Here is a 24,673-nt window from a genome sequence, read left to right on the forward strand (position 1 = left end):
TATGAATAATTTGTTATTTACTGCAAATATTTTTAAATAAATAAATAAATAAATAATTTTTAAAATAATTCCCTTCTGCTTAACTAATAATAATAATAATAACAATTGTTATTTATATTACTATTAAATAATAATAATAATAAATTGTTATTATTATTACTATTCTATAACATTCATATTAGACATAATAATTTAATGAGGTCTGAAAGTTGAGAAAGTTGATATTATTCGATATTCACTGATAATAATATATTTTTATTATTATTAATGCAGAACTGATTTGTAGCTATTTTGTTTATGCTTTTTAATGCAATACCAAATAAAAAATGAATAAATATACTTTATTAATTATTATTAATGCAGAACTTATTTGTAGTTATTTTGCTTAAGCTTTTTAATTCAATACCAAATTAATAATAATTAATAAATAACCATTAAATTCCATCAATAATAATGCAGATTTTATTACTGATGGAATTAATGATTATTTATTAGTTATTTATTTAGCATTGCGTTTATAACCACAAATAAAATAACTACATATCAGTTCTGCATCTCAGTTTCCAGCATTAAATAAAAATCATTAGTCAATCTCTACTTGAAATTCATCTGCAGCTTCAGCAAAAGAACGCTGGGAATTGAGAGCAGGGAATAATCGAATAAACATTAGCGAGGAGAGCGCAGCGTCTTTGCGGTTGAGTTTGGATGGCGTTCACAGGCTGTGTAAGAGGATGCTCAGAGTGGGAGTGGGATTCGTTTCCGCCTGCTTCCCTGAGCCTGAATTCTGATGAAGTATCCAGACCGCCTGGTTTCCCCTGTGTCAGACTCAGCTCCCTCTTTCACACACAGAAACTGAAGCAAAAACAGCTTAAAGGGATAGTTCACCCAAAAATGAAAATTTGATGTTTATCTGATTACCCCCAGGGCATCCAAGATGTAGGTGACTGTTTCCAGAACACAAACGAAGATTTTTAAGTCTGCCAGCCATATAATGGCAGTAGATGGGCACCAAATCTTTAAAAGTAAACAAAAACATGCACAGACAAATCCAAATCATACCCTGCGACTTGTGACGATGCATTGATGTCCTAAGACATGAAACGATCGGTTTTTGCGAGAAACTGAACAGTAATTATATAATTTTTTACCTTTGATAAACAGCCACGTCCATCTGTCATGGGCACGAGTTTAGCATCCGGCTCGTGACATGTGAACGCGCTCTGACGTAGAATACGCAAATGCCGTAAGCGATCTGTCGCATGCATACAACACTCATTGTTTACACAGAGCACAGAGATTGTGGGTATAGCGGCTATTCAAAATGGTAATAACTTGCGCTTATCCTGATTGTTCAAACCGATTTAAAGCTAAAAGATTATGTTTGCTTCCGCAAACTCATCCGGGACTTTTCACTGATTTCCTCTTACGGCGTTTGCGTATACTACGCCAGAGCGCATGCACATGTAACATGCCTGATGCTAAACTCGTGCTCATGACAGATGGACGTGGCTGTGTATCAAAGGTAAAAAATGATATAAATACTGTTCAGTTTCTCGCAAAAAAAAAAAAAACCGATCGTTTCGTTTCGTTTAGGACATCAATGTATCGTCACGAGTCGCAGGGTGTAATTTGGATTTGTCTGTGCATGTTTTTGTTTACTTTTAAAGGTTTGGTGCCCATCCACTCCCATTATTTGGCTGGCAGACTGCACCGGTTTTCGTTAAAAATCTTCGTTTGTGTTCTGCTGAGGAAACAAAGTCACCTACATCTTGGATGCCCTGGGGGTAAGCAGATAAACATCAAATTTTCATTTTTGGGTGAACTATCCCTTTAATTCCCTGTGTCCATATAACACGGGTAGTGTGAGACATGCCCCATTAGAAACAGCCCCACAGAGGCCCGGTAATGCCACCAAAGGCATACAGGAAAAGGACGTGGCCACCCAAACGGCCGGAGGAGTTGATGGGCAAAACGAGAGATTAATGGCGACTGGGTAAACAATGTAAAAAAGTGAAATGACGTTTATGTGTTTACAGTTCATGCGTCACACATAGAGACCTTTAACAAGACACACTGGCTTAACAGTGATTGATTGCTTAAGGCATGTGCTGTTAAAAAGTCAATAAATTCTGAGTCAAGGTTTATATATTTATTTACTGTGGTAAAAGTGCAGTCTGTGTGTGCAAAACAGTAGAGTTTGTTGTCTGAGTCATGTTTTATACCTGTGTGGTCGGCGGGCACTTGTCCGGGTGATGAGAGTGTGGCGTGGGGTGAGATCTCTGGGGTCCTGTGCTGCGTGTATCTCTGCGGATTCATGAGTGAGTGTCCGGTCAGCACAATCTCCGCTGTGGTCGTCAGAAGTGGTCTCTGACCCTCGCTGACCTCTCCGCTGCTCTCGTCCTCCCACCATCTCTGAGAAAGAAAGATGAATTATTGTGATCATGTGTGCTTTTTTGAACATCCTCTAGCACCATCTGCTGGGAAAGAGTGGTACTAGCAATATGTCAATAAGACTAGCTAGTGTTTGCAGAAATGTTCAGAAAATGTCAAAGACGCGTCAAAAGAAATTTACTAAAGTGATTTTATGTCTATAGAAAGCAGATTAAATGTAAGTAAAGTGTCTGCTTTTAAGGTTTCAAATAAGTTTTTGGAGAATAAGATGTCAAAATTTGAAATAATGTTGCATTGTCATTCAGTGTAACAAAACATTTATGTACAAATTCAAACAACATGCTTATTCTGACTTGTACATATTAAAATATATAAAAGAATAAGGAAGCATATTAATTTTATAGTGTTTTAAATTAGTAAAAAAACATCTTACTGACAAATGGGCAAAACCTAGGATAGTGGCAAATTTAAAAAATGTAGAATTAAAACCATTTAGTTTTTGGGGTGAAAGTAATTTGTCTTTTAAATGTCGTAAATTTATTTTTTGTTGTAAATATGCCTGACATTGTTACACTGAATGACATTTTAGTGGGTGTCTTCTATAAATTAGGGAAAAATGTATGATTTTTTTTTTTTGCTCAGAAAAACAAAAACAAAAATGCAATTAAATTAAAGAGAACACTTAAACATTTTTTTTTTTGGGAAAAACAACCATTTAAAGCAGTATTATACTTACTGTTAATACTATACTTACTGCTTAAACCCTTTTTTGTCTTTGACCCATATACAAATGTAATACTGATAATAATAATAATAATAATAATAATATTATATATATATATATATATATATATATATATATATATATATATATATATAATAGAATAAAAAAAACACAATTATTTTATCAAATATTGACAACAGTGGTGAACAGAAAAAAGATTTAACAAATAAATAAATAATAAGTAAATATTTCCAAAGTCAAAATATTTTACATATACTTATATACTTATGTAATACAATATAATTTATGTAACATACATAACACCAATCCTGCATTTATTTGATGCAAAGTACAGCAAAAATAGTAAAATGTTGAAATATTTGTACTATTTAAAATAACTTTTCTATTTGAATATATTTTACAATGTAATTTAATATTATTAATAGCAATATTTAAAACAAAAATTAGTAAATATTTTTCAGGATTCTTTGATGAATAGAAAGATCCAAGGATGCTTTAAATTGATAAAAACTGATGATAAAGAAATTTATAATGCTACAAAATATTTTTATTTTAGATAAATGCTGTTCTTCTGAACCTTTTTATTCATCAAAAAGAAACCTGAAAAAATTCTACTCAGCTGCTTTCAACAAAGTATTAAATATATATATTTTAGTTGAGCAGCAAATCAGAATATTACAATGATTTCTGAAGGATCATGTGACTGGAGTACTGACTATAAAAATTCAGCTTTTAAATCACAGGAATAAATTACATTTTAAAATATATTCAAATAGAAAACAGTTATATAAAATAGCAAACATATTTAAAAATGTGACTGTTTTTGGAGTACTTTGGGTCAAATAAATGCAGGCTTGGTGAGCAGAAGAGACTTCTTTAAAAAGCATTAAAAATCTATCAAAAGAACCAGTAAAAAAAAATCTTTGTTCTTGATTTGAACATCATTAGCGAATGTGAAAGCTTCAGTCAAGTCACCTCTGGCTGTTGTAATTGGCTGACAGGGCCGCGTTCCATTCTGGCCAACAGAGACAGAATGGGATCATGATGAGCAGGAAGGCGTGAACTTCTAATCACCTGACCTTCACTGGGCGGATCGTAATCCTGACAAAAACACCAAAGAGTTTGTATAAAATCAGTGCATTTGATATGATGTATACACATCTGGAAAATACCCGTAGTGTTATTGTATTAAACAATGTGTTGTTTAACAATTAGAATGAATTATGTCACTGTATTAGAGAAAAGAACACTTTTTTACGAAATAAATTGGAAAAACTGATCACATTTAGTGGTTTTCACAATGCTAATGATCACAGATGATTGTTATACCAGCAAGAATGGTGCTACTGGCTGTCTCCCCAGTTCTCAACCTCTAACCTCAAGCTAAAATTGTCAGTTCATGTTTAATAATGACAGTCTTATTATTTTATTCCATTTGGTTTAATAAATGGCAAGGTAACACTCAAGTGTTTGGATCTGTTGCTAAGGCTCTTTGCGTTCAAACATTCACCATATCTTGGACTCCATGGAGGGAACCGTTCAGGCTGGTCATCAAATTTGGCAGAAGGACTCCTTCCTCTTCCAGAACTGGGGAATAAAAAAAAGTGTGATTTCAAAAACAAAATGTACAAAAAGAGCTAATAAACTCAACAACAAATTTAGACACCAGAGGCACACTACAAAAATATTGAAGCCAAGATGTAACACATATATATATTAAGAGTTCATTTGCAAAAACAGATAACTCAGTTTTTAACAATTTGCGAAAATCATGTTTTTTCATTGTGCATTCCAATTAATTTCAATCAGACTGCAGTTGGGGTTGATTAAGTAAAAATGACTTAAAAATACAGCTAACACAATAAATACATGATTTTTGAAAAAAAAAAAAAAAAATTGGGTTAACTGTTTTTGCAAATAAACTCTTCATATGATTAAAAATTTAGAATAAATTATTTTTTTAATATTTTAGAAAGAAGTCTTTTATACTCACCAAGGCTGCAATTATTTGATTAAAAATACAGTAAAAATTGTAATATTGTGAAATATTATCATCATTTCAAATAAATGTTCTCTATTTTAATATATTTTAAAATATAATTTTTTCCAGTGATGCAAAGCTTAATTTTTAGCATCATTACTCTATTCATCAGTGTCACATGATCTTTTAGAAATCATTCTAATCTAATATGCTGATTTGCTGCTCATAAAAACAGTTCTTATTATTATCAGTGTTGGAAACTTTAATATTCAAATTTAATATATATATATATATATATATATATATATATATATATATATATATAATATTGTTATTTAACAATGAAGCAAACAATTGGGGAAAAATGCTATTCCTCTGAACTACAGATAATAAAAAAGTATATATTTTTAATGATTTTTGGTGCATTCTAGTTTCCACAAAAACATAAAGCACCAAAAATGTTGTTAATATTGATAATAATAAGAAACTTTATTAAAAATTAAGCACAAATAATAATTTATTCAATTAAGCACCAAATCAGCACCTCTGTAGGCAATGAATACTAAAATGATGGCTGCTGAACATTCATCTTTGCCAATGCAGCAATAAATTACATATAAATTATTTATTTTTATAATTCAGTTTTCTTAATATGACTGTTTTACTCTATTTTTTATTACATTAAAAATCTTACTGTACATATTGTTGATTACTGTATTACTTATATGTGACCCTGGACCACAAAACCAGTCATAAGGGTAAATCTTTGAAATTTATAAATCATTTTTTGTTTGTTAGAATAGGACAATATTTGGTCAAAATACAACTGTTCAAAAATCTGGAATCTGAGGATGCAAAAAAAATCAAAATATTGAGAAAATCGCCTTTGAAGTTCTTAGCAATGCATATAACTCATCAAAAATTAAGTTTTGATATATTTACAATAGGAAATTTACTAAATATCTTCATGGAACATGACTTTTGCCATAAAAGAAAAATTGCAAATTTTGACCCATACAATGTATTGTTAACTATTGCTACAAATATACCTGTGCTACGTGTGACTGTTTTTGTTGTCCAGGATCACATATAATAATTAAATAATGCATTTAGACTCTATTTGTGGGTTTGTAATATGCTGTCCATTTATTTATAAACGTCCATTTTGAAGGCAGCTGCTTATGCAGACAGTGCGGTTTTGGCTCAGTCTGGCTGTGAGTGAGTGTGTGTTGGACCGATCGTGTACCTCTGACTGCCGCCATCTGGCCGTGAGTGAGCAGCAGCTCTCCCTCTGAGATGTGTCTGGCTGGCGTCTCCGTCTCAGTGACAGTCACACTAGAACTAGAGCTGCTCTCCTCTGAGGACGAAGAGGAGGATTCAGGGGTGGCGGCAGGAGGAGGTTCCTGGCTCGCAGGAGGAAGAGGAGGTGGGGGAGTTTTGGGTTTGGAGGGGAGAGGTGAAGATGGATGGATCACTGATTCATCCTCATCGTCCTCTTGGGCTACTGACATCACACTGTGTGTGTGAGAGATAGAGGGTGTTAGTGAGTGATACGCTTAGCAAAGGAACATATTCCTCCATGCCTACACATGGAGGAAGTGAAGCATTACTAACCATACAAACAAAAATCAGTCTTTCACATATAAAAATTTTAAAGGGGAAGTAGCAGCAACAGCTTTTACTTCCTAAGGTCAGAGAGAGGACAGAAAATAGTCATGAAACACTAAATTACAACTGCTTCCTACTACTCAATATGGGTCAGTAAAGGCACAAAAATACTGTTAAATATTAATAAAAATATAGACAAATCTAGTTAACTGAGTTGACAGGTGACAGAAAAAAGATTTATATATAATAATAAATAAGCTTTCCATTGATGTATGGTTTAAGATAGGACAATATTTGGCCAAGATACAACTATTTAAAAATCTGGAATCTGAGGGTGCAAAAAAAAAAAAAATGTAAATGCTGAGAAGTGTTAACTTTAAAGTTGTCCCAATTAAATTCTTAGCAATGCATATTACTAATCAAAAACGTTTTGATATATTTACAATAGGATATTTACAAAATATCTTCATGGGACATGATCTTTACTTAATATCCTAATGATTTTTGGCAAAAAGAAAAATAATAATTTTTACCCATACTATGTATTTTTGGCTATTGCCACAAATATACACTTGCTGCTTAAGACTGTTTTGTGGTCCAGGGTCACAATTACCAAAAAATCCCCCAAAAATGTATTTAAAATTCTGGCATATTAACACATCACACAAAAACTCAAGATATGTGTATAAAAATAAATATTAAAACTTACTTAAAAATAATTATGCAAGCAACTAAATAAATAAATAATTACATAAATTAATCAGTCAAGCCAAATTAATTATGTTGAGCCAAATCAAACCCAAAGCATGCTAAATATAAAACTAGGACATTCATATTATATGATTTTATAAATGGTTCTCATAGATAGCTACAAATCTGTCTATAAAAGTCGGGACACATCTTTTATTCCTAATATATATTTGTTTTTTTCTTAACATCAATATACATTTTATTCTAAATGAAGCACCATGATAATGTTACATCATATTTAAAAAAAAAAGATACAATTTAATGGAATGTAGCATTTGTGTTTCTAGTGATTATCTCTTCCTTTTAAAAGTGGACATTTTGTTCTGTGTTTCTAGATTCAGTCATATTTTTACTATTGTTAACAGCAGGTGGCACTGTGGGCCTATATATCACCTCACAAAATTCATTACTAGACCTACAATACATTTATTGTAGGTCTGCTAATAGTAATAGTTTCTATACTGACAACACAAACATGATTCTACCAATGTTTGAATGCTAGCTTTTAATAACAGCTATTGCTTTTATGCACAAATAAAACAAATATTAGTGCACGTTTATTCACTTTGCCTTAAAGGGATAGTTCACCAAAAAAGAAAATTCTGTCATTAACTATTCACCCTCATGTCGTTCCAAACCTGTAGGACATTTGTACATCTTCAGAACACAAATTAAGATATTTTTGATGAAATCCGAGGGCTAAATGGTGGCGGACTGACCCAGAAGAGAAGAAATCATTGAATAAACTCATTATTTTTTATTTTCTTTGTGCACAAAAAGTACTCTCGTAGTTTCATAACATTACGGTTGAACCACTGCTGTCACATGGACTATTTTAACAATGTCATTACTACCTTTCTGGACCTTGAACATGGTTGCATTGCTGTCTATGCAGCGTCAAAGCTCTTAGATTTCATCAAAAATATCTTCAGTTGTATCCTGAAGATGAACAAAGCTCTAACAGGTTTGGAACAACATAAGGGTGAGTGTAATTAATGACAGAATTTTATTTTTGGGTGAACTACTGCTTTAATAGTCCATGCAAGACAAGAATAAAGTAGATTGAAACAATATTTAAACATACGCTGAAGTTGGCTGCTCTTCCTGCCTCTCGCTGTTTGGTTCAACCTCCTCCAGGTGGAGCTCTGTTCCTCCCAATGGGTGACTCTGCAGGCTGGCCAGATCTGGGCTCTGATTGGCTGGAGGAGGAGAGGGTGTGGCCACCCTGGTGGGAGATGAGATTGGTGTGGTAGTCGGTGTGCCCACAGGAATTCTATTTGGACCTGAAACAAAGGCAGAACTGATGTGTGAACAACTGTGCTTACACTTTTACAAATACATGGGGAGTAATTTGGTTTGCTCATAAAAATCACTGTCAGACCTGGTGAAACAGATCCCTGTTGGTTTTCTTTGGGAGACAGAGCTGTAGAAAGATGCTCGGAAAGATCTGGAGTTCTGACAGGAGATGGCAGCTCTTTCAAGTTGGGCTCAGGAGTAAGTGCTGGTGTTGGTACCTGCAATATTACCATATTTAGGGCATTTGAGGTCTTAACATCATCATGGATGAATGAGAGGCTGTTTAGATGGCAGTACCTCCTGAACATCCTGTGTTTGGACAGAGGCAGCCGGTGCACTTTGCGTCTCTCTCTGTCCCAGCATTAGTGCAACGGTTTCAGCCAGCACTTCATTAACACACTGTCTTATGAGCTCAGAGTCCACTGGTACCCCTGTGTCCACAAACAACTGAAGACCACCACCACCTGAGGCCTCCACTGCCACACAAACACAGAGAGAGGATGATTATCTGGTGTACATGGGACATTGTCATTAATGTCGTTCAAAACCTCTAAGACCTTTGTGTATCTTAGGAACAGAAATCAAGATATTTTTGATTAAATACAAGAGCTTTCTGGCCCAGCATTGACAGCAATGCAAATCCCATGTCCAAGGCCTAGAAAGGTAGTAAGGACATGGTTAAAATAGTCCATGTTCCACCGTAAATGCAGCTCAAAGACTGACATGGAAGAGAAGAAGTTGTTGAATGAAGATTGTTTTCTTTGTGCAAAAATTTATTCTTGTAGACTCAAAATTGCATAATAATAGTTACATGGACTATTTTCTATGATGTTATTACTACCTTTCTGGGCCTTGAACATTTCAGTTGTGTTGCTGTCTATGCAAGGTCAGAAAGCTCTCGGATTTCATCAAAAATATTTTACTTTGTGTTTTGAAGATGAAAGGTCTAATAGGTTTGGAAAGACATGAGGGTGAGTAATTAATGGCAAAATATTCATTTTTGGGTGAACTATCCTTTTAAAAGAATAGAGCATTAGTCAGCTAAAGAGGGGTTTTCAATGGCGATATCTAAAGAGCAGGATGGCTGATGCAATTTCATGAAAGAAAAAAGATACAAACAAAAGCTCCACCTTAAAAACATCACTACGCTCCACCTTAAAAACATTACTGACCAACCCTAAGAACAGTGCTGATATATATATTGCGCATCAGCACTGTCCATTTTGTTTGTATCTTTTTTCTTTCATGAAATTGCATCAGCCATGTTTTATATATATATATATATATATATATATATATATATATATATATATATATCAAATGCAAAATGACAGGCACATTCATCAAAATGAACTGACCAATACTGATTTAGCAACTGTTGCTTCAAATAAGTGATGTTATTGTTAAATAAAATACATTATAAAAAATGATACAATTATAAAATAAATTAATTATAAAAAAAACCTTGCACATGAGAAATAAATGATGCACACACTGTATGTTGATGCATTTGCATCAATTATAATTTATAGTCTTAAATCAGGATATTGCATAATTTAACAATTCAATTTTTTCAGTATTTACAATCTATTCCAAGATTGTAAAATTCCAAAATTTAGATTTTTTTTCTTATGGGATGCTTAGTAGGAACTTAGTAACCAAAGGGGGCAGAGTTTAGCAAAGGGTCAACTGCTGAAATAAAAAAAAATGCTTATTTCACCCAATATTTACTCAAAATGCCCCATGAAATATAAAAGCATCATATTTTTATTACTTGCTATCCAGGGCTGAAGATGAAGTATGGAGCTAACACAATTTACTAACATATGTGACCCTGGACAACAATACCAGTCATAAGGGTCAGATATGAATTAAATAAGCTTTCCATTGATGGATAGGACAATATTTGGCCGAGATACAACTAGCTGAATATCTGAGGGTGCAAAAAAAACAAATATTGAGAAAATAGCCTTTAAAGTTGTCCAAATGAGTTCTTAGCAATGCATATTACTAATCAAAAATTACGTTTTGATATATTTACGGTAGGAAATGTACAAAAAATCTTAATGGAACATGATCTTTACTTAATAACCTAATGATTTTTGGTATAAAGGAAAAAAAGATAATTTTGACCCATACAATGTATTTTTGGCCAATGCTGCAAATATACCCGTGCAATTTATGACTGGTTTTGTGGTCCAGGGTCACATATAATTGTATGGCTCTGAATGCTGACTAAACAATTCTTTTTACCACATTTTTATTGATAAAGAGAATAGAAGGGTTTATAATAAATGCAATGTGTTTTGCGCAAACTTGGATCTGAAACCACTAGTCAACAGGTCTACCCTATCATCACTTTCAACAAGGTCATTGCCAATATCTAATATCAAATTTTTTAGCTAAAACTTCTAATGTGTTTTCAAATAATAATTATGCATGCACTTAATATCAGCAAATCTGGCATTCCCACAACATTCAGAAGTTTCCCATGAAGCCCTTCTGGCAGGTTGAGTTTGCCAGCAAAGTAATTTCAAATAACCAATTTGAGACCCGCTTTACCTTTCATCCAGCCTATTCTGAATTCTTGCACCCGTAAGCATTTTGGACCAGCGCTATTAAAAAGCTAATATACAGAACTGACATTCTTGGCAGGGGTCCTCATTTCCTTTTGTCTAGGGCAGGGGCTGCATTAAAACACAAATACAGTTCCTCTACAGGAGGAAGAGTCCAGTCAGTCTGCGAATATGCTGACAACAGTTTGCCTCGAGCCTCCTCTGCAAATTTGATACATCATTGATCTTTCTATTAAACGAAAGCGAGAATTAATGAGGCAGGACCTCCGCGCCGACTGAGCAGAAGTGACGTGTCGGAGACGGAAGGATGGAGCGGAGGAGGAGTAGAGGGGCTGAGCACGAGCAATCGTGTTTTAATGAGGAAATACAATCTTGCTGCGTGCTGACACGCTTGACAAATGCGCTGCTCGCATTCGTAGACGCTATGAATCAAAATTATGAGCTTATAGACTGGAACCTGGTGCAGCTCGCCCATTCTTGCTGGTTTCTGTCATGCGTTATTGATTGTCTTGTTGATTTTTACCATTGACCAGACACTGGTAAATTGGTGAAGATGTATGATGGCTCAACCGCAGACAGGCAAACTTCATTGGTACAAAACTGGAAGCTTCCAAATATGTTTAACACCAAACTCAGAGAGACCTAAAGTCACAATTATAAACATTAAAAAACACATTCTTGCCTATGTCTGATGTCACACTATTCTCTAGCTCTGATTGGCTGGCTGGATCAGCCTGGACGGGCTGAGGGAACATTCCAGCGATCATTCTTGCCATCAGCTGTTGCTCCACCCTATGAGAAAAATGAAAACACAGTGCTATGTGTCATTATGCAATGATGATTACAAGTCATTAGTAAAATCCAGTCATTACATTTTTCAACTGATGCAACAATAAATGAAACTAAATTTAGGTCTAAACATTTCATTTGTAAGCAAACAGTCGTTTAGTAGAGCCATAGCTTTATCCAAAGTGACTTACAAAGCATGCATTTTAAAAAGCAACCTGGAGTTAAAGGAGAAGTTCACTTCCAGAACAAAAATTAGCGGATAATTTACTCACCCCCTTGTCATCCAAGATGTTCATGTCTTTTTTCTTCAGTCGTAAAGAAATGATGTTTTTTAAGGAAAACATTTCAGGATTTCCCTCCATTTAGTGGACTTCTATGGTGCCTGTGAGTATGAACTTCTAAAAAGTAGCTTAAATGCAGCTTCAAAGGGCTCTAAACGATCCCAGACTAGGTCTTATCCAGCGAAACGATCGGTTATTTTCTAAAAATGCTTGTCTAGCTCTGCGTAAACTGTGTATTCCGGTTCAAGAATTCAAATCCAACTTCAACAGTGTTTACAAAGTAAATGTGCAAAGAAGATAAAACGGCGTTTACAAAAAAGGTAAGACAGTGATGTAGGACGATTTTGAAGTTGAAGTAGAAAATGAGATTTTTTTCAACCTACCCTAACTGTCTTCAACCAGAATACACAGAGTTCAGGCAGAGCTAGACAAGATAAGCATCTGAGGTTAAAAAAGTATATAAATAGTAATTTATTTTAGAAAAAGCCCTTTGAAGCTGCATTTAAACCGCATTTTGGAAGTTCAATCTCACAGGCACCATAGAAAGTCCAAGTCCACTATATGGAGAGAAATCCTGAAGAAAGAAAGACATGAATATCTTGAATGACAAGGTGGTAAGTAAATTATCAGTACATTTTTTGTTCTGGAAGTAAACTTCTTAAATCTGAAACTCACTGAATAAGGCCTTATGTCTTATTCATGCTATATAAAATTACATTTATGCAGTTGGCAGATGCTTTTATCCAAAGCAATTCAAAATGTGTACTTTATCAGTTCACACATTCCTTGGGAATCAAAGCCATGACCTTGGCGTTGGTAGCACCATGCTATAAAATGCATGAAATACAGAAAATAAGGAAAATGAATAAATATACATATAGTGTTTTGATTGAAGGAAGCTCTGTTATTTATAAAAAATGTTTTATAAATATTTTAAGTCTATTATACTCACCAAGGCTGCATTTATTTGATCAAAAATACAGTATAAACAGTAATTTTACAATTTTAAATAACTGTTTTCTTTTTGAATATATTTTAAAATTGAATTTATTCCTGTGTTGCAAAACTGAATTTTCAGCATCATAACTCATAAAGTCTTCAGTGTCACATGATCTTTCAGTAATCATTCTAATAGGCTGATTTGCTGCTCAAGACACATTACTTCTTATAATCAATGTGGAAAACAGTTGTGCTGCCTAATATTTTTGTGTAAACCCTGACATATTTGTGGTCATAACTGTGCAGCAGATGAATTTGCAGAGATTCAGTCTCACCAATCCACCAGCCTGTTTTCCAGGGTTTCTCTCTGCTGGATGGTGCTCAGGATGGGCTCGGTCAGAGGGGTGGACTGGGAAGGCTGAGGAGGAAATGCCGGGCCGTGATACATAGCAGCTGGAGGAGAAGGCAGCCCGTTGAGCTCTATAGGAGAGTCTGGAAGTCCACCGTTTGTTTCCTGAATTCAACACAGCATTGAGGAAAATGGAGTCTCAGCAGTTTTATGATATATATGTACACTAAAACATATGGCTTTCTGAGAGACTTATTCACAATCCGTTAGAGCAAAAATCTCCCTGACAGCTTACTGGATCAGACATGAATTTTCAACGCAAATGACAGCAAATAAAAGTGCACACCGTGTACTGTGCGGTAATGGCAAACATATGTTAGTCTGTGTGCAATTTCACAGCGGTCATTACAGTCTTAACAGAACGGGAGGCTGGAGAGAAAGGGGGACGTTTGTCTTGTATAATTCCATCGCTGGATCCGCGAGCCAGCTTTCAACATTTCGGTCATTGGTTTGGATAATGTTCAGATTCCTTTGGCCCGGACTCAGGGAGGTCTGTGTAAGGAGCGATTAGCTCATTTCCAGTGGCCGGCCGCCAGAGGAAAAAGAGAGAGAAATGCATTCTGCCAGTCGGGCGCTGAGCCCGTTTGAAGTTTATGGCTCCATCAGATCTGACCGAGCCAAAGCTGAGGCACTGGAGACTTAGAGGAATGACATTTTAGGAGCTGGCAACGATCCGTGCCTGCAGTCCAAGAGAGAGAGAGCTTGTTCACCGGGGTCTGGACTTAAGTAGCTGTGGCCTTTATTTGGTCGTTGGGAAAACTACAAGTGGGCCGAATACATGCCAGTCCTCGAAAAACTGCTTAATTATATGCAACTGCCGTGCAACGCGCTTGAATTTTTATTGCTCTCGGTGTTTGGAAAATGTTTGTATTTCTGGACTCATAACTTCAATCTTAATTGCCATTTGAACAATTAGAGAGTCAGAATAAAAAGAGTCGGAGGGACTTTTTATAGTCACACTACTGCCAACAGACAGAAGACACTAGATTTTTACATAATCTGAAGAAAATATGAGTAATGTTTGCTCATGAAAAGCTCCCTTGCTAGGGTATTCTGGCAGGTTGCAAATCTCTATGATGTTTCTAGGCTCTAGATATGCAAGCCTGTGGGTTTTTTACCCTTTTTGTCATGATCCACCAGGTAAAAATCACTGTAATAACTTTAACAGGACGCGTTATATATTGCACAAATGGTTTAATACTTGGTGCTACTGTATGGGCTCGTTCAAATCTCTAACTTCAAGTATGACCACTAGTAATTAGTGATGCTTGCCTTATACAATCACATAGAGCAGTGTTTCTCACTCAGCCGCCTGCAAGATGACTTCAAGTAAGACCAATTAAGAAATTACGAGAGCAATTATGAGATTGAATTTATAATATTTTGAGAATATAGCCTATATTGCACATACATACTCTTAAAATATTATAACTTGAATTGCTACTATTTAATTCTTGTAATTTTGACTTTATTCTCATAATTTCTACGTTATTCTCGTAATTTCCACTTTTTTTTCTCGTAATTTAGATTTTATTCTCTTAATTTCGACTTCTTTCTTGTAATTTTGACTTTATTCTCAAAATATTTAGACTTTATTCTCATAATTTCAACTTTATTTTCAAAATATTAAACTTTATTGAAGTATTTGATTTTATTGCTATGAATTTATTCTCATAATTTTGACTTTTTTCTCAAAATATTTGGACTTTATTCTCGTATGCTACAACTTAATTTTCATAATTTCGACTTTATTCTCAATATATTTCAACATTATTGCCGTAATATTGACTTTTTTTTTTTTCAAAATATGACTTTAATCTCGTAATCTTAGATTTTTTTATGTGCCACTAAAATGCCATCGTAGCTGAAAAATGCTGTTAAGTAAAAATCTATATTTAAAAAATATGTCATTATCAATAACGACTGAAAAAAAGTCAATGTAAATTCATTGCTTATTAAAACTGTGAACCTGGAAAACATTCAGTATTCATTCAGTCAATTCTATAATTAGTTTATTTGTAATTATATATATTCAATGTATTGTATTATTGCCACTACTACCAATTCTTATATTTTATTATTTTAATATATTACCATTACTAGTTTGGGAAAATGCTAAATAAATAAGCTTTATTAATGTACGGTTTGTTAGGATAGGACAACATGTGGCCGGGATACAACTATTTGAAAATCTGGAATCTAAAGGTGCAACACAAAAAAAAATTTAAATATTGAGAAAAACGCCTTTAAAATTGTCCAAATTAAGTTCTTAGCAATGCATATTACTAATCAAAAAAGTTTTGATATATTTACGGTAGGAAAATTTACAAAATATCTTCACGGAACATGATTTTTACTTAATATCCTAATGATTTTTTACATAAAAGAAAAATCGATAATTTTGATCCAGTATTTTTGGCTACTGCTACAAATATACCTGTGCTATTTTTGGTTTTGTGGTCCATGGTCACATATGCTTACATTAAATTTGACAACCAGGGCCAAGGATTTTTCAAAGCATCTCTGGTGCCAATCTATCAAACCAAACATATAAGAACAATTCACACTTTCAGTTCACTGATGCAAACCAGTTTCCTTCCAACGCGAAACCTCTGTTAACCAGAGATCAGATGAAACCGAGCTTCATCCATGGATGACGTTCCCTCTCAGGCCAAAAGGGGTCACTGTGGAACAGCTCATGTGATTAGGAGCGCAACCCCCCTCCGTGATTCTTTATTCTCATTATAAACACTCTTTTTCCCAGCACCTTCCACAAAAGCCTGTGAGAACAGCACAGATTCGCCTGCCTCCACCTCCCGCCTAATGACTGCTATGCTATTTCGGTGCTAACTGACGCCTTGCCCTTGTACGACCGAGCGGCAGAATCGGCCTAATGCCCAATACGCCGGGCGTCCTGCGCCGCTTGTTAGCGGTAAATATAAGGGGCTTATGTCTCCGTGCGTATGCTTGAGCGAGCCGTGATGTGAGCAGAATTCCTGAACGGAACAAAGAGTATTATCGGCGATACGGCACCACACCCCTTCGATATCAATTCACTGAAAGGCCAATTTAGCCGCGTGTATTGTAATTAGATTTCTCCCCAACCCGTGAATGATATTTTAAACTCTCATTCATTCTCTGGTCTTTGTTAATTAAAGAAAACGATATTCTCCCTCACCCTTTGGCTCAGAAAATCTCATTATTGGAGCGCTGAGCCATTGATGGCCAATATTTCCGTGTAGGAGGAGACGTGGAGAATGGGCATTTGTAGCTGGGTCAAAATGCAAATGGGAATGAAGTAGGAAACTGCCGATCGGGGCTGATACCCTCAGGGTGGACACCAGGTTGTGAAATGACCTTTACGTTACGAGCTGGAGCGAGTGTGTGGGTTGAAATGTGCTTTTAATTGAATGTACCTGGCTGATGTCGGCTACGGCCAAGAAATTGGTTCCGGGAAAGATATTTTCCTCCTGATCTTCACCGGCGTGCGGTTCCTCGGAGGCCTGTGAGGCAATGATACGGAGACAGAGGTCAGGAAGCAATACGGTGTCTGGAAATTACAAAATTCATCAACTGCTGGGGAGATTAGAAAGTTGTAAGTGCATAAGTTAATAAGGATAATGATGACAGACTGAAACAAAAGATGATACTTGAACAAAGTAGAGTAGCGTGGATTCAAAGTCGCCATCAAATGAAAATTCACCCTATCTATTTTCTGAAAGCTTGTCAACCGGTGTAATACTACACTTCTCTTTTGTGAAGTATGCCAGACATCTCCAAATCATTTAGTCTCCTTAAAATCTAATATCTAATATGATTTACATTTTTCATTTTTAGATTATCCGTTTCACTCGGTTGAATGTCACAATGCCATTTCTTTTAAATCAGTGATAAAATGGAAGAACAGTTCAATCAAAAATGAAAATTCTGCTCACCCTCATGTCTTTCCGTGAGACATTTTGAAGAATGACTCAAGAATTACAGTTTGCGCCTTCTATAAAGCTATCGTATGACCTCCGAAAACTTAAAATATAGAGCATGAGTCATATGGATTACTTTATTGTTGCCAAAATAGTGTTCTTTTTGGAGCTTGACTGCTCAAGATCATCATAGGCTTTCATTTGTATGGAAAAGAGGAGCATGGACATTCTTCAAAACATCTCCTTTTGTGCTACACTAAGGTGCTTTAGAAGCTATGCCACAGAAGGACCATTTCTGGTTCCACAAAGAACCATTCAGACAAAGGTTCTTTAAAGAACTGTCTTTTTCTTACCTTTTAATAATCTGAAGAACCTTCTTTCCCTGCAGAGAACCTTTTGTGCAACAGAAAGGTTCTTCAGATGTTAAAGGTTCTTTATGGAACCATTTAGACAAAAAAGTTTTTTCTTCTATGGCATCGTGAAGCACCTTTATTTTTGTGTGCACTTAAGAAAAATAGTCTGGATTGACATGAGAGTAAGAAAATGTTGACAGAATTTGTCCTTTTCAAATAAGCCATCCCTTTAATTGTTAAAAAACACCGTAATTTCTTAAAATAGCTTAAATGAGTCCTCGAACTTGAAATGGTCGCGGACGTGATGCTTATCACACACACACACACACACAATAAAATGCTGTCTCATCAACCGATGTCATATCCTCTGATCTTACAAGAGAAATTCAAGGGTGTCCTTACAGGGCATCCTTATAAAGATTCAATGAATCATTCAGTGCAAGGACACAAACTGTAAGTGTTTAAGAGGTGTGTATGTGTGTGTGTGTGTGTGTGTGTGTGTGTGAGAGAGAGAAAATCACGCATCAGTTTTCTAGGTCTTTGTCTCATGCAGCTAAGCCTGGTCTCCATGGAAACGGAGAGAGCTGGTGTGCTCATGTGAATGAGAGTACGAGAGTGCTGAGTGCGAGAGACAGACAGCGTTATACGCCACGTTTCTATTGCAATATCCTGCTAATGCACTAAATAAGATTTAAAGCTCTTTTGGCAACAATATCATTTATCGAGCAGAATTATTGTGTTTTGTCATGGATGGCGTTGCATCCAATTATTACACAGCTCTCTGAGATACTTGCTTCTGAATGGTCAATTGCAGCATTCTGCAGTGAAATATTTGAATATCAATGACCAGCAAACTGTATAATTGATTGCCAACTTACACTACCATTCGAAGGTATGGTTTCAAATTTACTTTTTTTTCCCAATTATTATGCTGTAAATTCAGCTTTGCATCATAGGAATAAATTACTCTTTAATATTAAAGGAGACCTATAATGTCCCTTTTTACAAGACGTAATCTAAGTCTCAGGTGTCCCCAGAATGCATCTGTGAAGTTTCAGCTCAAAATACACCAGAGATCATTTATTATATGTGGCCCTGGACCACAAAACCAGTCGTAAGTAGCACAGGCATATTTGTAGCAATAGCCAAAAATACATTGTTCAGGTCAGAATTGTCCATTTTTCTTTTATGCCAAAAATCATTAGAATTTTAAGTAAAGATCATTTTCAATGAAGATATTTAGTAAATTTCCTACCATAAATATATCAAAACTTAATTTTTGATTAGTAATATGCATTGCTAAGAACTTCATTTGGGCAACTTTAAAGGCGATTTTCACAATATTTAGATTTTTTGCAACCTCAGATTCCAGATTTTTAAATAGTTGTATCTCAGCCAAATATTATCCTATCCCAAACAAACCATACATCAAATTAAAGCTTTTTTATTCAGTTGATGTATATATCTCAATTAAAAAAAATGGACCTTTATGACTGGTTTTGTGGTCCACGGTCATATATCATTTTGAAAAATATCGAGTGGAGGCAGAAACATGCTGTCTTTGTGCATGTCTCTTTAAATGCAAATGAGCTGTTGCTCCCCGCCCTCTTTTTTAGAATAGGGCTTTGCCTTTATAATTTTGTATAAAAAACATCTGTTTGGTTTTGATTATCATGTCTATCGTGCTGAAATCATGCGTTTTAAACTATATTAGTTTAAACGTTCTCTTTCATGTCTAATTGCGCTTAAACTGACAAATACACACAAGTTTACGTTAAAAACACAGTCAGTTATGTCTGTGAAGGTAAACGGCCGGGGAAAGAAATCACGTTTATATTAGATCTGTGCAGCAGCAGTGTAATATACAGTAAATAAATCAATAAATCCACTGCTCTTTGAGCATGCTTTGTTTGAACTTTTGCCATAGTGTTAGAAGTGGTACACCACTGTCGCTTGCGAAAACAGGACAACAGCATTGTGGGTGGAAACATGCAGAGTAAGGGGTGGTAATATTATAATAAGACCCCCTTACCACATCACAGGGGAAGTGAAATCTTGCAATAAAAAACTTAAAACAGTTAAGTTAGTGGGTTGTCCTTTTTCACGTTTTCTGGCTTGGTAGACCTGATTATAGCATTATTTCTTGATATGTGACCCTGGACCACCAGTCATAAGGGTCCATTTTTTAAAATTGAGATTTTTACATCATCTGAAAGCTGAATAAATAAGCTTCCCATAGATGTAGATTTGAAAATTTGGAATCTGAGGGTGCCAAAAAAAATCTAAATATTGAGAAAATCAGCTCTAAAATTGTCCAAATGAAGTTCTTAGCAATGCATATTACTAATAAAATATTAAGTTTTGATATATTTACAGAAGGAAATTCACAAAATATCTTCATCGAACATGATCTTAACTTAATATCCTATTGATTTTTGGCATAAAATAAAAATTGTAATTTTGACCCATACAATGTATTTTTGACTATTGCCACAAATGTACCCATGCTACTTAAGACTTGGTTTTGTGGTCCAGGGTCACGTATGTCACTTAAAATAAAAAACAGCAATAATATTTCGTAATATTAATGTTTTTTTCTGTAATAAATCCAGGCTCGGTGAACATAACAGACTTCTTGAAAAAAAAAAAAATCATTAACAACCCTACGTAGTAATGTAGCTGTGCTAGTTTAATGGTTTAATGTCTCTCATATCCCTCTACAGTCTCTTTCTGCTCACATAATAAAATTATTTCGAATTAAATCAATATTTCATATCCATTTAATTATTTATTTGGTAAGTAGATGTGTAACAGGCTATGGTATGGTATGGGATAATGTATAGTCAGTCAGTCAGTCATTTATTTTTACAAAATAAACCCCTTCAGGGTGATACAAGATATCTCTTCTTTCCTGATAACTCTGTCCTGGTTTATTTTGTGATGTGTGTGTGTGTGTGTGTGTGTGTGTGTGTGTGTGTGTGTGTGTGTGTGTGGAGGAGCTGCATCGGAGCTGCGGAAACAAACGAGACTGCAGCAAATGTGCTGCAGTGAGCTACAAAAACACAATATTACTTACCATTCTGCTCACACGCATTTGCACAATCACACCTGCACGTTCGAAAAGAGCTGGAAATGAAAAGAGCAATTGGTTGTTTTGCAACTGAACTGCAAATTACAGGAATAGTTCCTTTGTATAGTCTTTCTGTCATCATTTACTCACCCTCATGTTGTTCCAAACCTGGATGACTTTCTTCTGTGGAACAAAAACTGTCATACAATCATAAAGTAACTTCAGAGTTGAAATATTGTGCATGAATCCACTTTTGTGACATTCTTATGGTGCTTTTTGGCTCCTTGACAGTCCCTGTCCTTATTCACATTCAGGTTTGGAAGGACATGAGGGTGAGTAAATGATGACAGAATTTCCATTTTTTTGGTGAGCTATTCCTTTATGTCTATAAGGTCTACAAAAATCTATCTATCACAATATGTTCTCAGGGAACAACACTGGGTTTTGTAGCAGTATGAGCTGGTGGTGACTGCAGTGCCCTCAAAAAGTCAAGTCTCAGAGGACAGAAATATCATATGTTTCAAGCACAAGCACTGTGAGACTTCTTAGTCATATTTCATTCCCTCTGTTTGACAGGCCTCAGGCCTGGTGGGAGTGAAGTGCATGATTCAAAGCGTGTCGGTAGGATCTGTGGGTTTGTGTGTCTGTCCTTGCCTGTGTCTTTGTGTGTGTGTGTGTGTGTGTGTGTGTGTGTGTGTGTGAGAGAGTAGAATCTGGGGTCTGCCAGTCTGATGAGTCATGGGCATTAACTGGGCACAGACTGAGTGCTGAACACAGCCATGCTGAGCTGGCAGACTAGAACACCTCTGCCGATCTGCATCAGGAACAAGATCTGAGAGGAAGACATATGCATTTGCACGTGTTCGTAAACTATCTGTAGTGTGTAGCTTTGAATGCCTTTAAAAGTCTATTGCTTTAACAAAAACATGCAAAAATAATTTCAAATATATTTATTTATATATTATATACCTATTTAAAATAATTTTACATAAAATACATTTTACATAAAAAATATTTAAATATAATATAGATTTTCCTGTGATACTTTTCTCAGGGCTCTTTAATAAATCAAAAGGTAAAAAAGAATAGCATTTTTTTCAAACTGAAATCTTTTGTAACAACATAAACTACCATTTAAAAGTTTCAGTAAATTTGTATTCATTCCTTTTTGAAAGAAATTGAAAGACTTTTATTCACCAAGGATGTGTTAAATATATATATATATATATATATATATATATATATATATATATATATATATATATAATAAAAAAGTGATAGCAATGACTTACACTGTTAGAAAGGAGTTCTATTTTGAATAAATGCTGTTCTTTTTAACTTTTTATTCATTAAAAATCCTCAAAAAAGAATCACAGGTTCTAAAAAAAATATTAAACAGTAATGGCTGATATAAATTCAGCTTTGCATCACAGGAATGAATTATATTTCAAAATATATTAAAATAGAAAAATAGTATTTTAAATTGTAATAATATTTCACAATATTACAGTTTTTCTGTATTTTTGAACAAGTAAATGCAGCCTTGATGAGCATAAGAGAATTCTTTAAAAACATTAAAAATCTTACTAATCCCAAACGTATGAACAGCAATGCATATTCATGTATGTTTAAATTAAATTAGGTATTAGTAATCTTTAGAAAAGACTGAACTATAGAAAATAACTATTTTAAATATTCTAATACAGTAAAAAATATTATTTATTTTTCATATTATTCATTTACTCATATGAAAAATGTATTCTAAATGTAAAAAAAAAAAATATATATATATTTATATATATTTATATATATGTGTGTATTGAACTATCAACTATAATACTTTAAATATTTACAACATTCTAAAGCTTTATTTAAAAATATTTATTTAATAAAAATCTATATTTATTTACTTATTAGAAATGCATATTTACTTAAATGAAATGCTTTTATTTTAATTTTAAAATAAATATATCTTTTATAATCAATATTGAACTACAGTAGAGTACTACTGACACTATAGTACAGGCCACATCGTCACAATATTCCAAACAGTCAAAAGCTTTAAAGAGTTCCTTATATTTTGTGAGAATGTGATTAATTGTGAACTCAACCTCGATGCACAGTCAAAAGAGGAAACGATCCACAAATTCACACCCCAGATTCTAGCACGAATATAGAAGATGCGTATCTCTGCTTATTTCCAGAGAGCTGTAATGATTACTCTGATGCTAACAGCAGCGGGCAGACCACAGAGAGGCTTTGTCCTCCCAGACGCTTGCTCAGAATCTGCTAACGAACCCAGAGAAAAGCGACGGAGCTGCATCTGTTGCCTAGCAACCAGATGTGAATGGCTGAGGTCGGGATTGGAGGAGTAAGAGCAGAAAACGCTGGCGGCAAAGTCCCCCCTGAAACATTATACATTCAGCTCCATACGCACACGCAAACGCACACACCTCATCCATCTTCATCCGCTCGGGCAGGTTCTGAGAGCACGAGCGCACACGCATGCACGGCTTGGCAAAAATCAATGGCGGTGCGATGAGAAATGCAAACCTGGAATAAAACCGACCCTTATAGCAGTACAGCAAGCTGGAGCACAGCCAAAATCTAATGGCATAATATCCATCCATTCTCAGAACCGAGCCAAGACCAGCTGGTGTACGAATACACACACATACACACACACACACACAAGCAAATGCACATGTTAGATGACTTATGCTCTGAGTGTAAGATAAATCTGAAAACCTGCAGAAGAGACAAAACATGGAGAAAGTGCTACTAAGGCCAACCAAATCACTTCGATTTGAAATAATAAGGGTGATTTGGGTTTTACATGGGTTGAAGGTGGAGGAAGGATGCTTTCAGATGGAATCAATGGCGTAGAAGAAGCCGGCTTGCTGCATAGACCACTCTCAATGTTCACACCGGGCTGGACCTGGAAACAAAACACAAATCCATTTTAATTAACATCATGTGGAACAAAAGCCATACTTGCTGTAGGAAAGTCGATGCGTGACGCAAGAAAAAAGTGAAAAACCGTAGCGACGTGACAAAATCAAAATATATTTGAAGATACTCACATCTTCAATGTCACATGATCCTTCAGAAATTATTCTAATATGCTGATTTGCTTCTCGAGAAACATTTCTTCTTATTATCAACATTGAAAACAGTTGCTCTGCTTAATATTTTTGTGGTAACAGTGATACATTTTCCATAATACAAGATTCTTTGATGAATACAAAGTTAAAAAATAACAGCATTTATTTAAAAAGAAAATATTTTGTAAAATTATACAGGGTTTCTGCAGATATGAACAAGTGAAATTTAAGACTTTTTAAGACCTTTTTAATACCACCTTATATGAAATTTAAGACCTAAACCTGTAATGGAAATAGATATTATATTACATGCATATGTGATATTTAATGTGTTTAATGTAAAAAGTAAACAAAATTTCATGGCTGTCATAAATTAAATTTATTACTACGATATACAGTGAACTTTCCATATCAGCAGATACTATTCCACACAAAATATCCCCATAAAAGTACCACTAGAA

At 34.8% G+C, this 24,673-nt stretch overlaps 1 protein-coding gene across 1 annotated transcript in view; it reads right to left on the reverse strand.

The window, feature by feature from the left end:
* Positions 1–1,822: 1,822 nt before the first annotated feature.
* The window catches only part of kiaa0586 (KIAA0586 ortholog), a 115,125-nt gene continuing 92,274 nt past the window's right edge, over positions 1,823–24,673 (reverse strand). Inside the window, exons 18-31 of the mRNA XM_073827552.1 lie at positions 23,945–24,046; positions 17,182–17,268; positions 13,692–13,870; positions 12,030–12,139; positions 11,871–11,931; positions 11,612–11,769; positions 9,069–9,247; positions 8,857–8,989; positions 8,560–8,758; positions 6,364–6,632; positions 4,647–4,723; positions 4,112–4,237; positions 2,223–2,412; positions 1,823–1,989 (exon numbers count right to left, since the gene is read on the reverse strand). Coding sequence (XP_073683653.1) covers positions 1,823–1,989; positions 2,223–2,412; positions 4,112–4,237; positions 4,647–4,723; positions 6,364–6,632; positions 8,560–8,758; positions 8,857–8,989; positions 9,069–9,247; positions 11,612–11,769; positions 11,871–11,931; positions 12,030–12,139; positions 13,692–13,870; positions 17,182–17,268; positions 23,945–24,046 — 2,037 coding nt within the window. The remainder of the gene's footprint in view (positions 1,990–2,222; positions 2,413–4,111; positions 4,238–4,646; positions 4,724–6,363; positions 6,633–8,559; positions 8,759–8,856; positions 8,990–9,068; positions 9,248–11,611; positions 11,770–11,870; positions 11,932–12,029; positions 12,140–13,691; positions 13,871–17,181; positions 17,269–23,944; positions 24,047–24,673) is intronic.

Source organism: Garra rufa, chromosome 21 (assembly GCF_049309525.1).
Source record: "Garra rufa chromosome 21, GarRuf1.0, whole genome shotgun sequence".
NCBI lineage: Eukaryota > Metazoa > Chordata > Actinopteri > Cypriniformes > Cyprinidae > Garra > Garra rufa.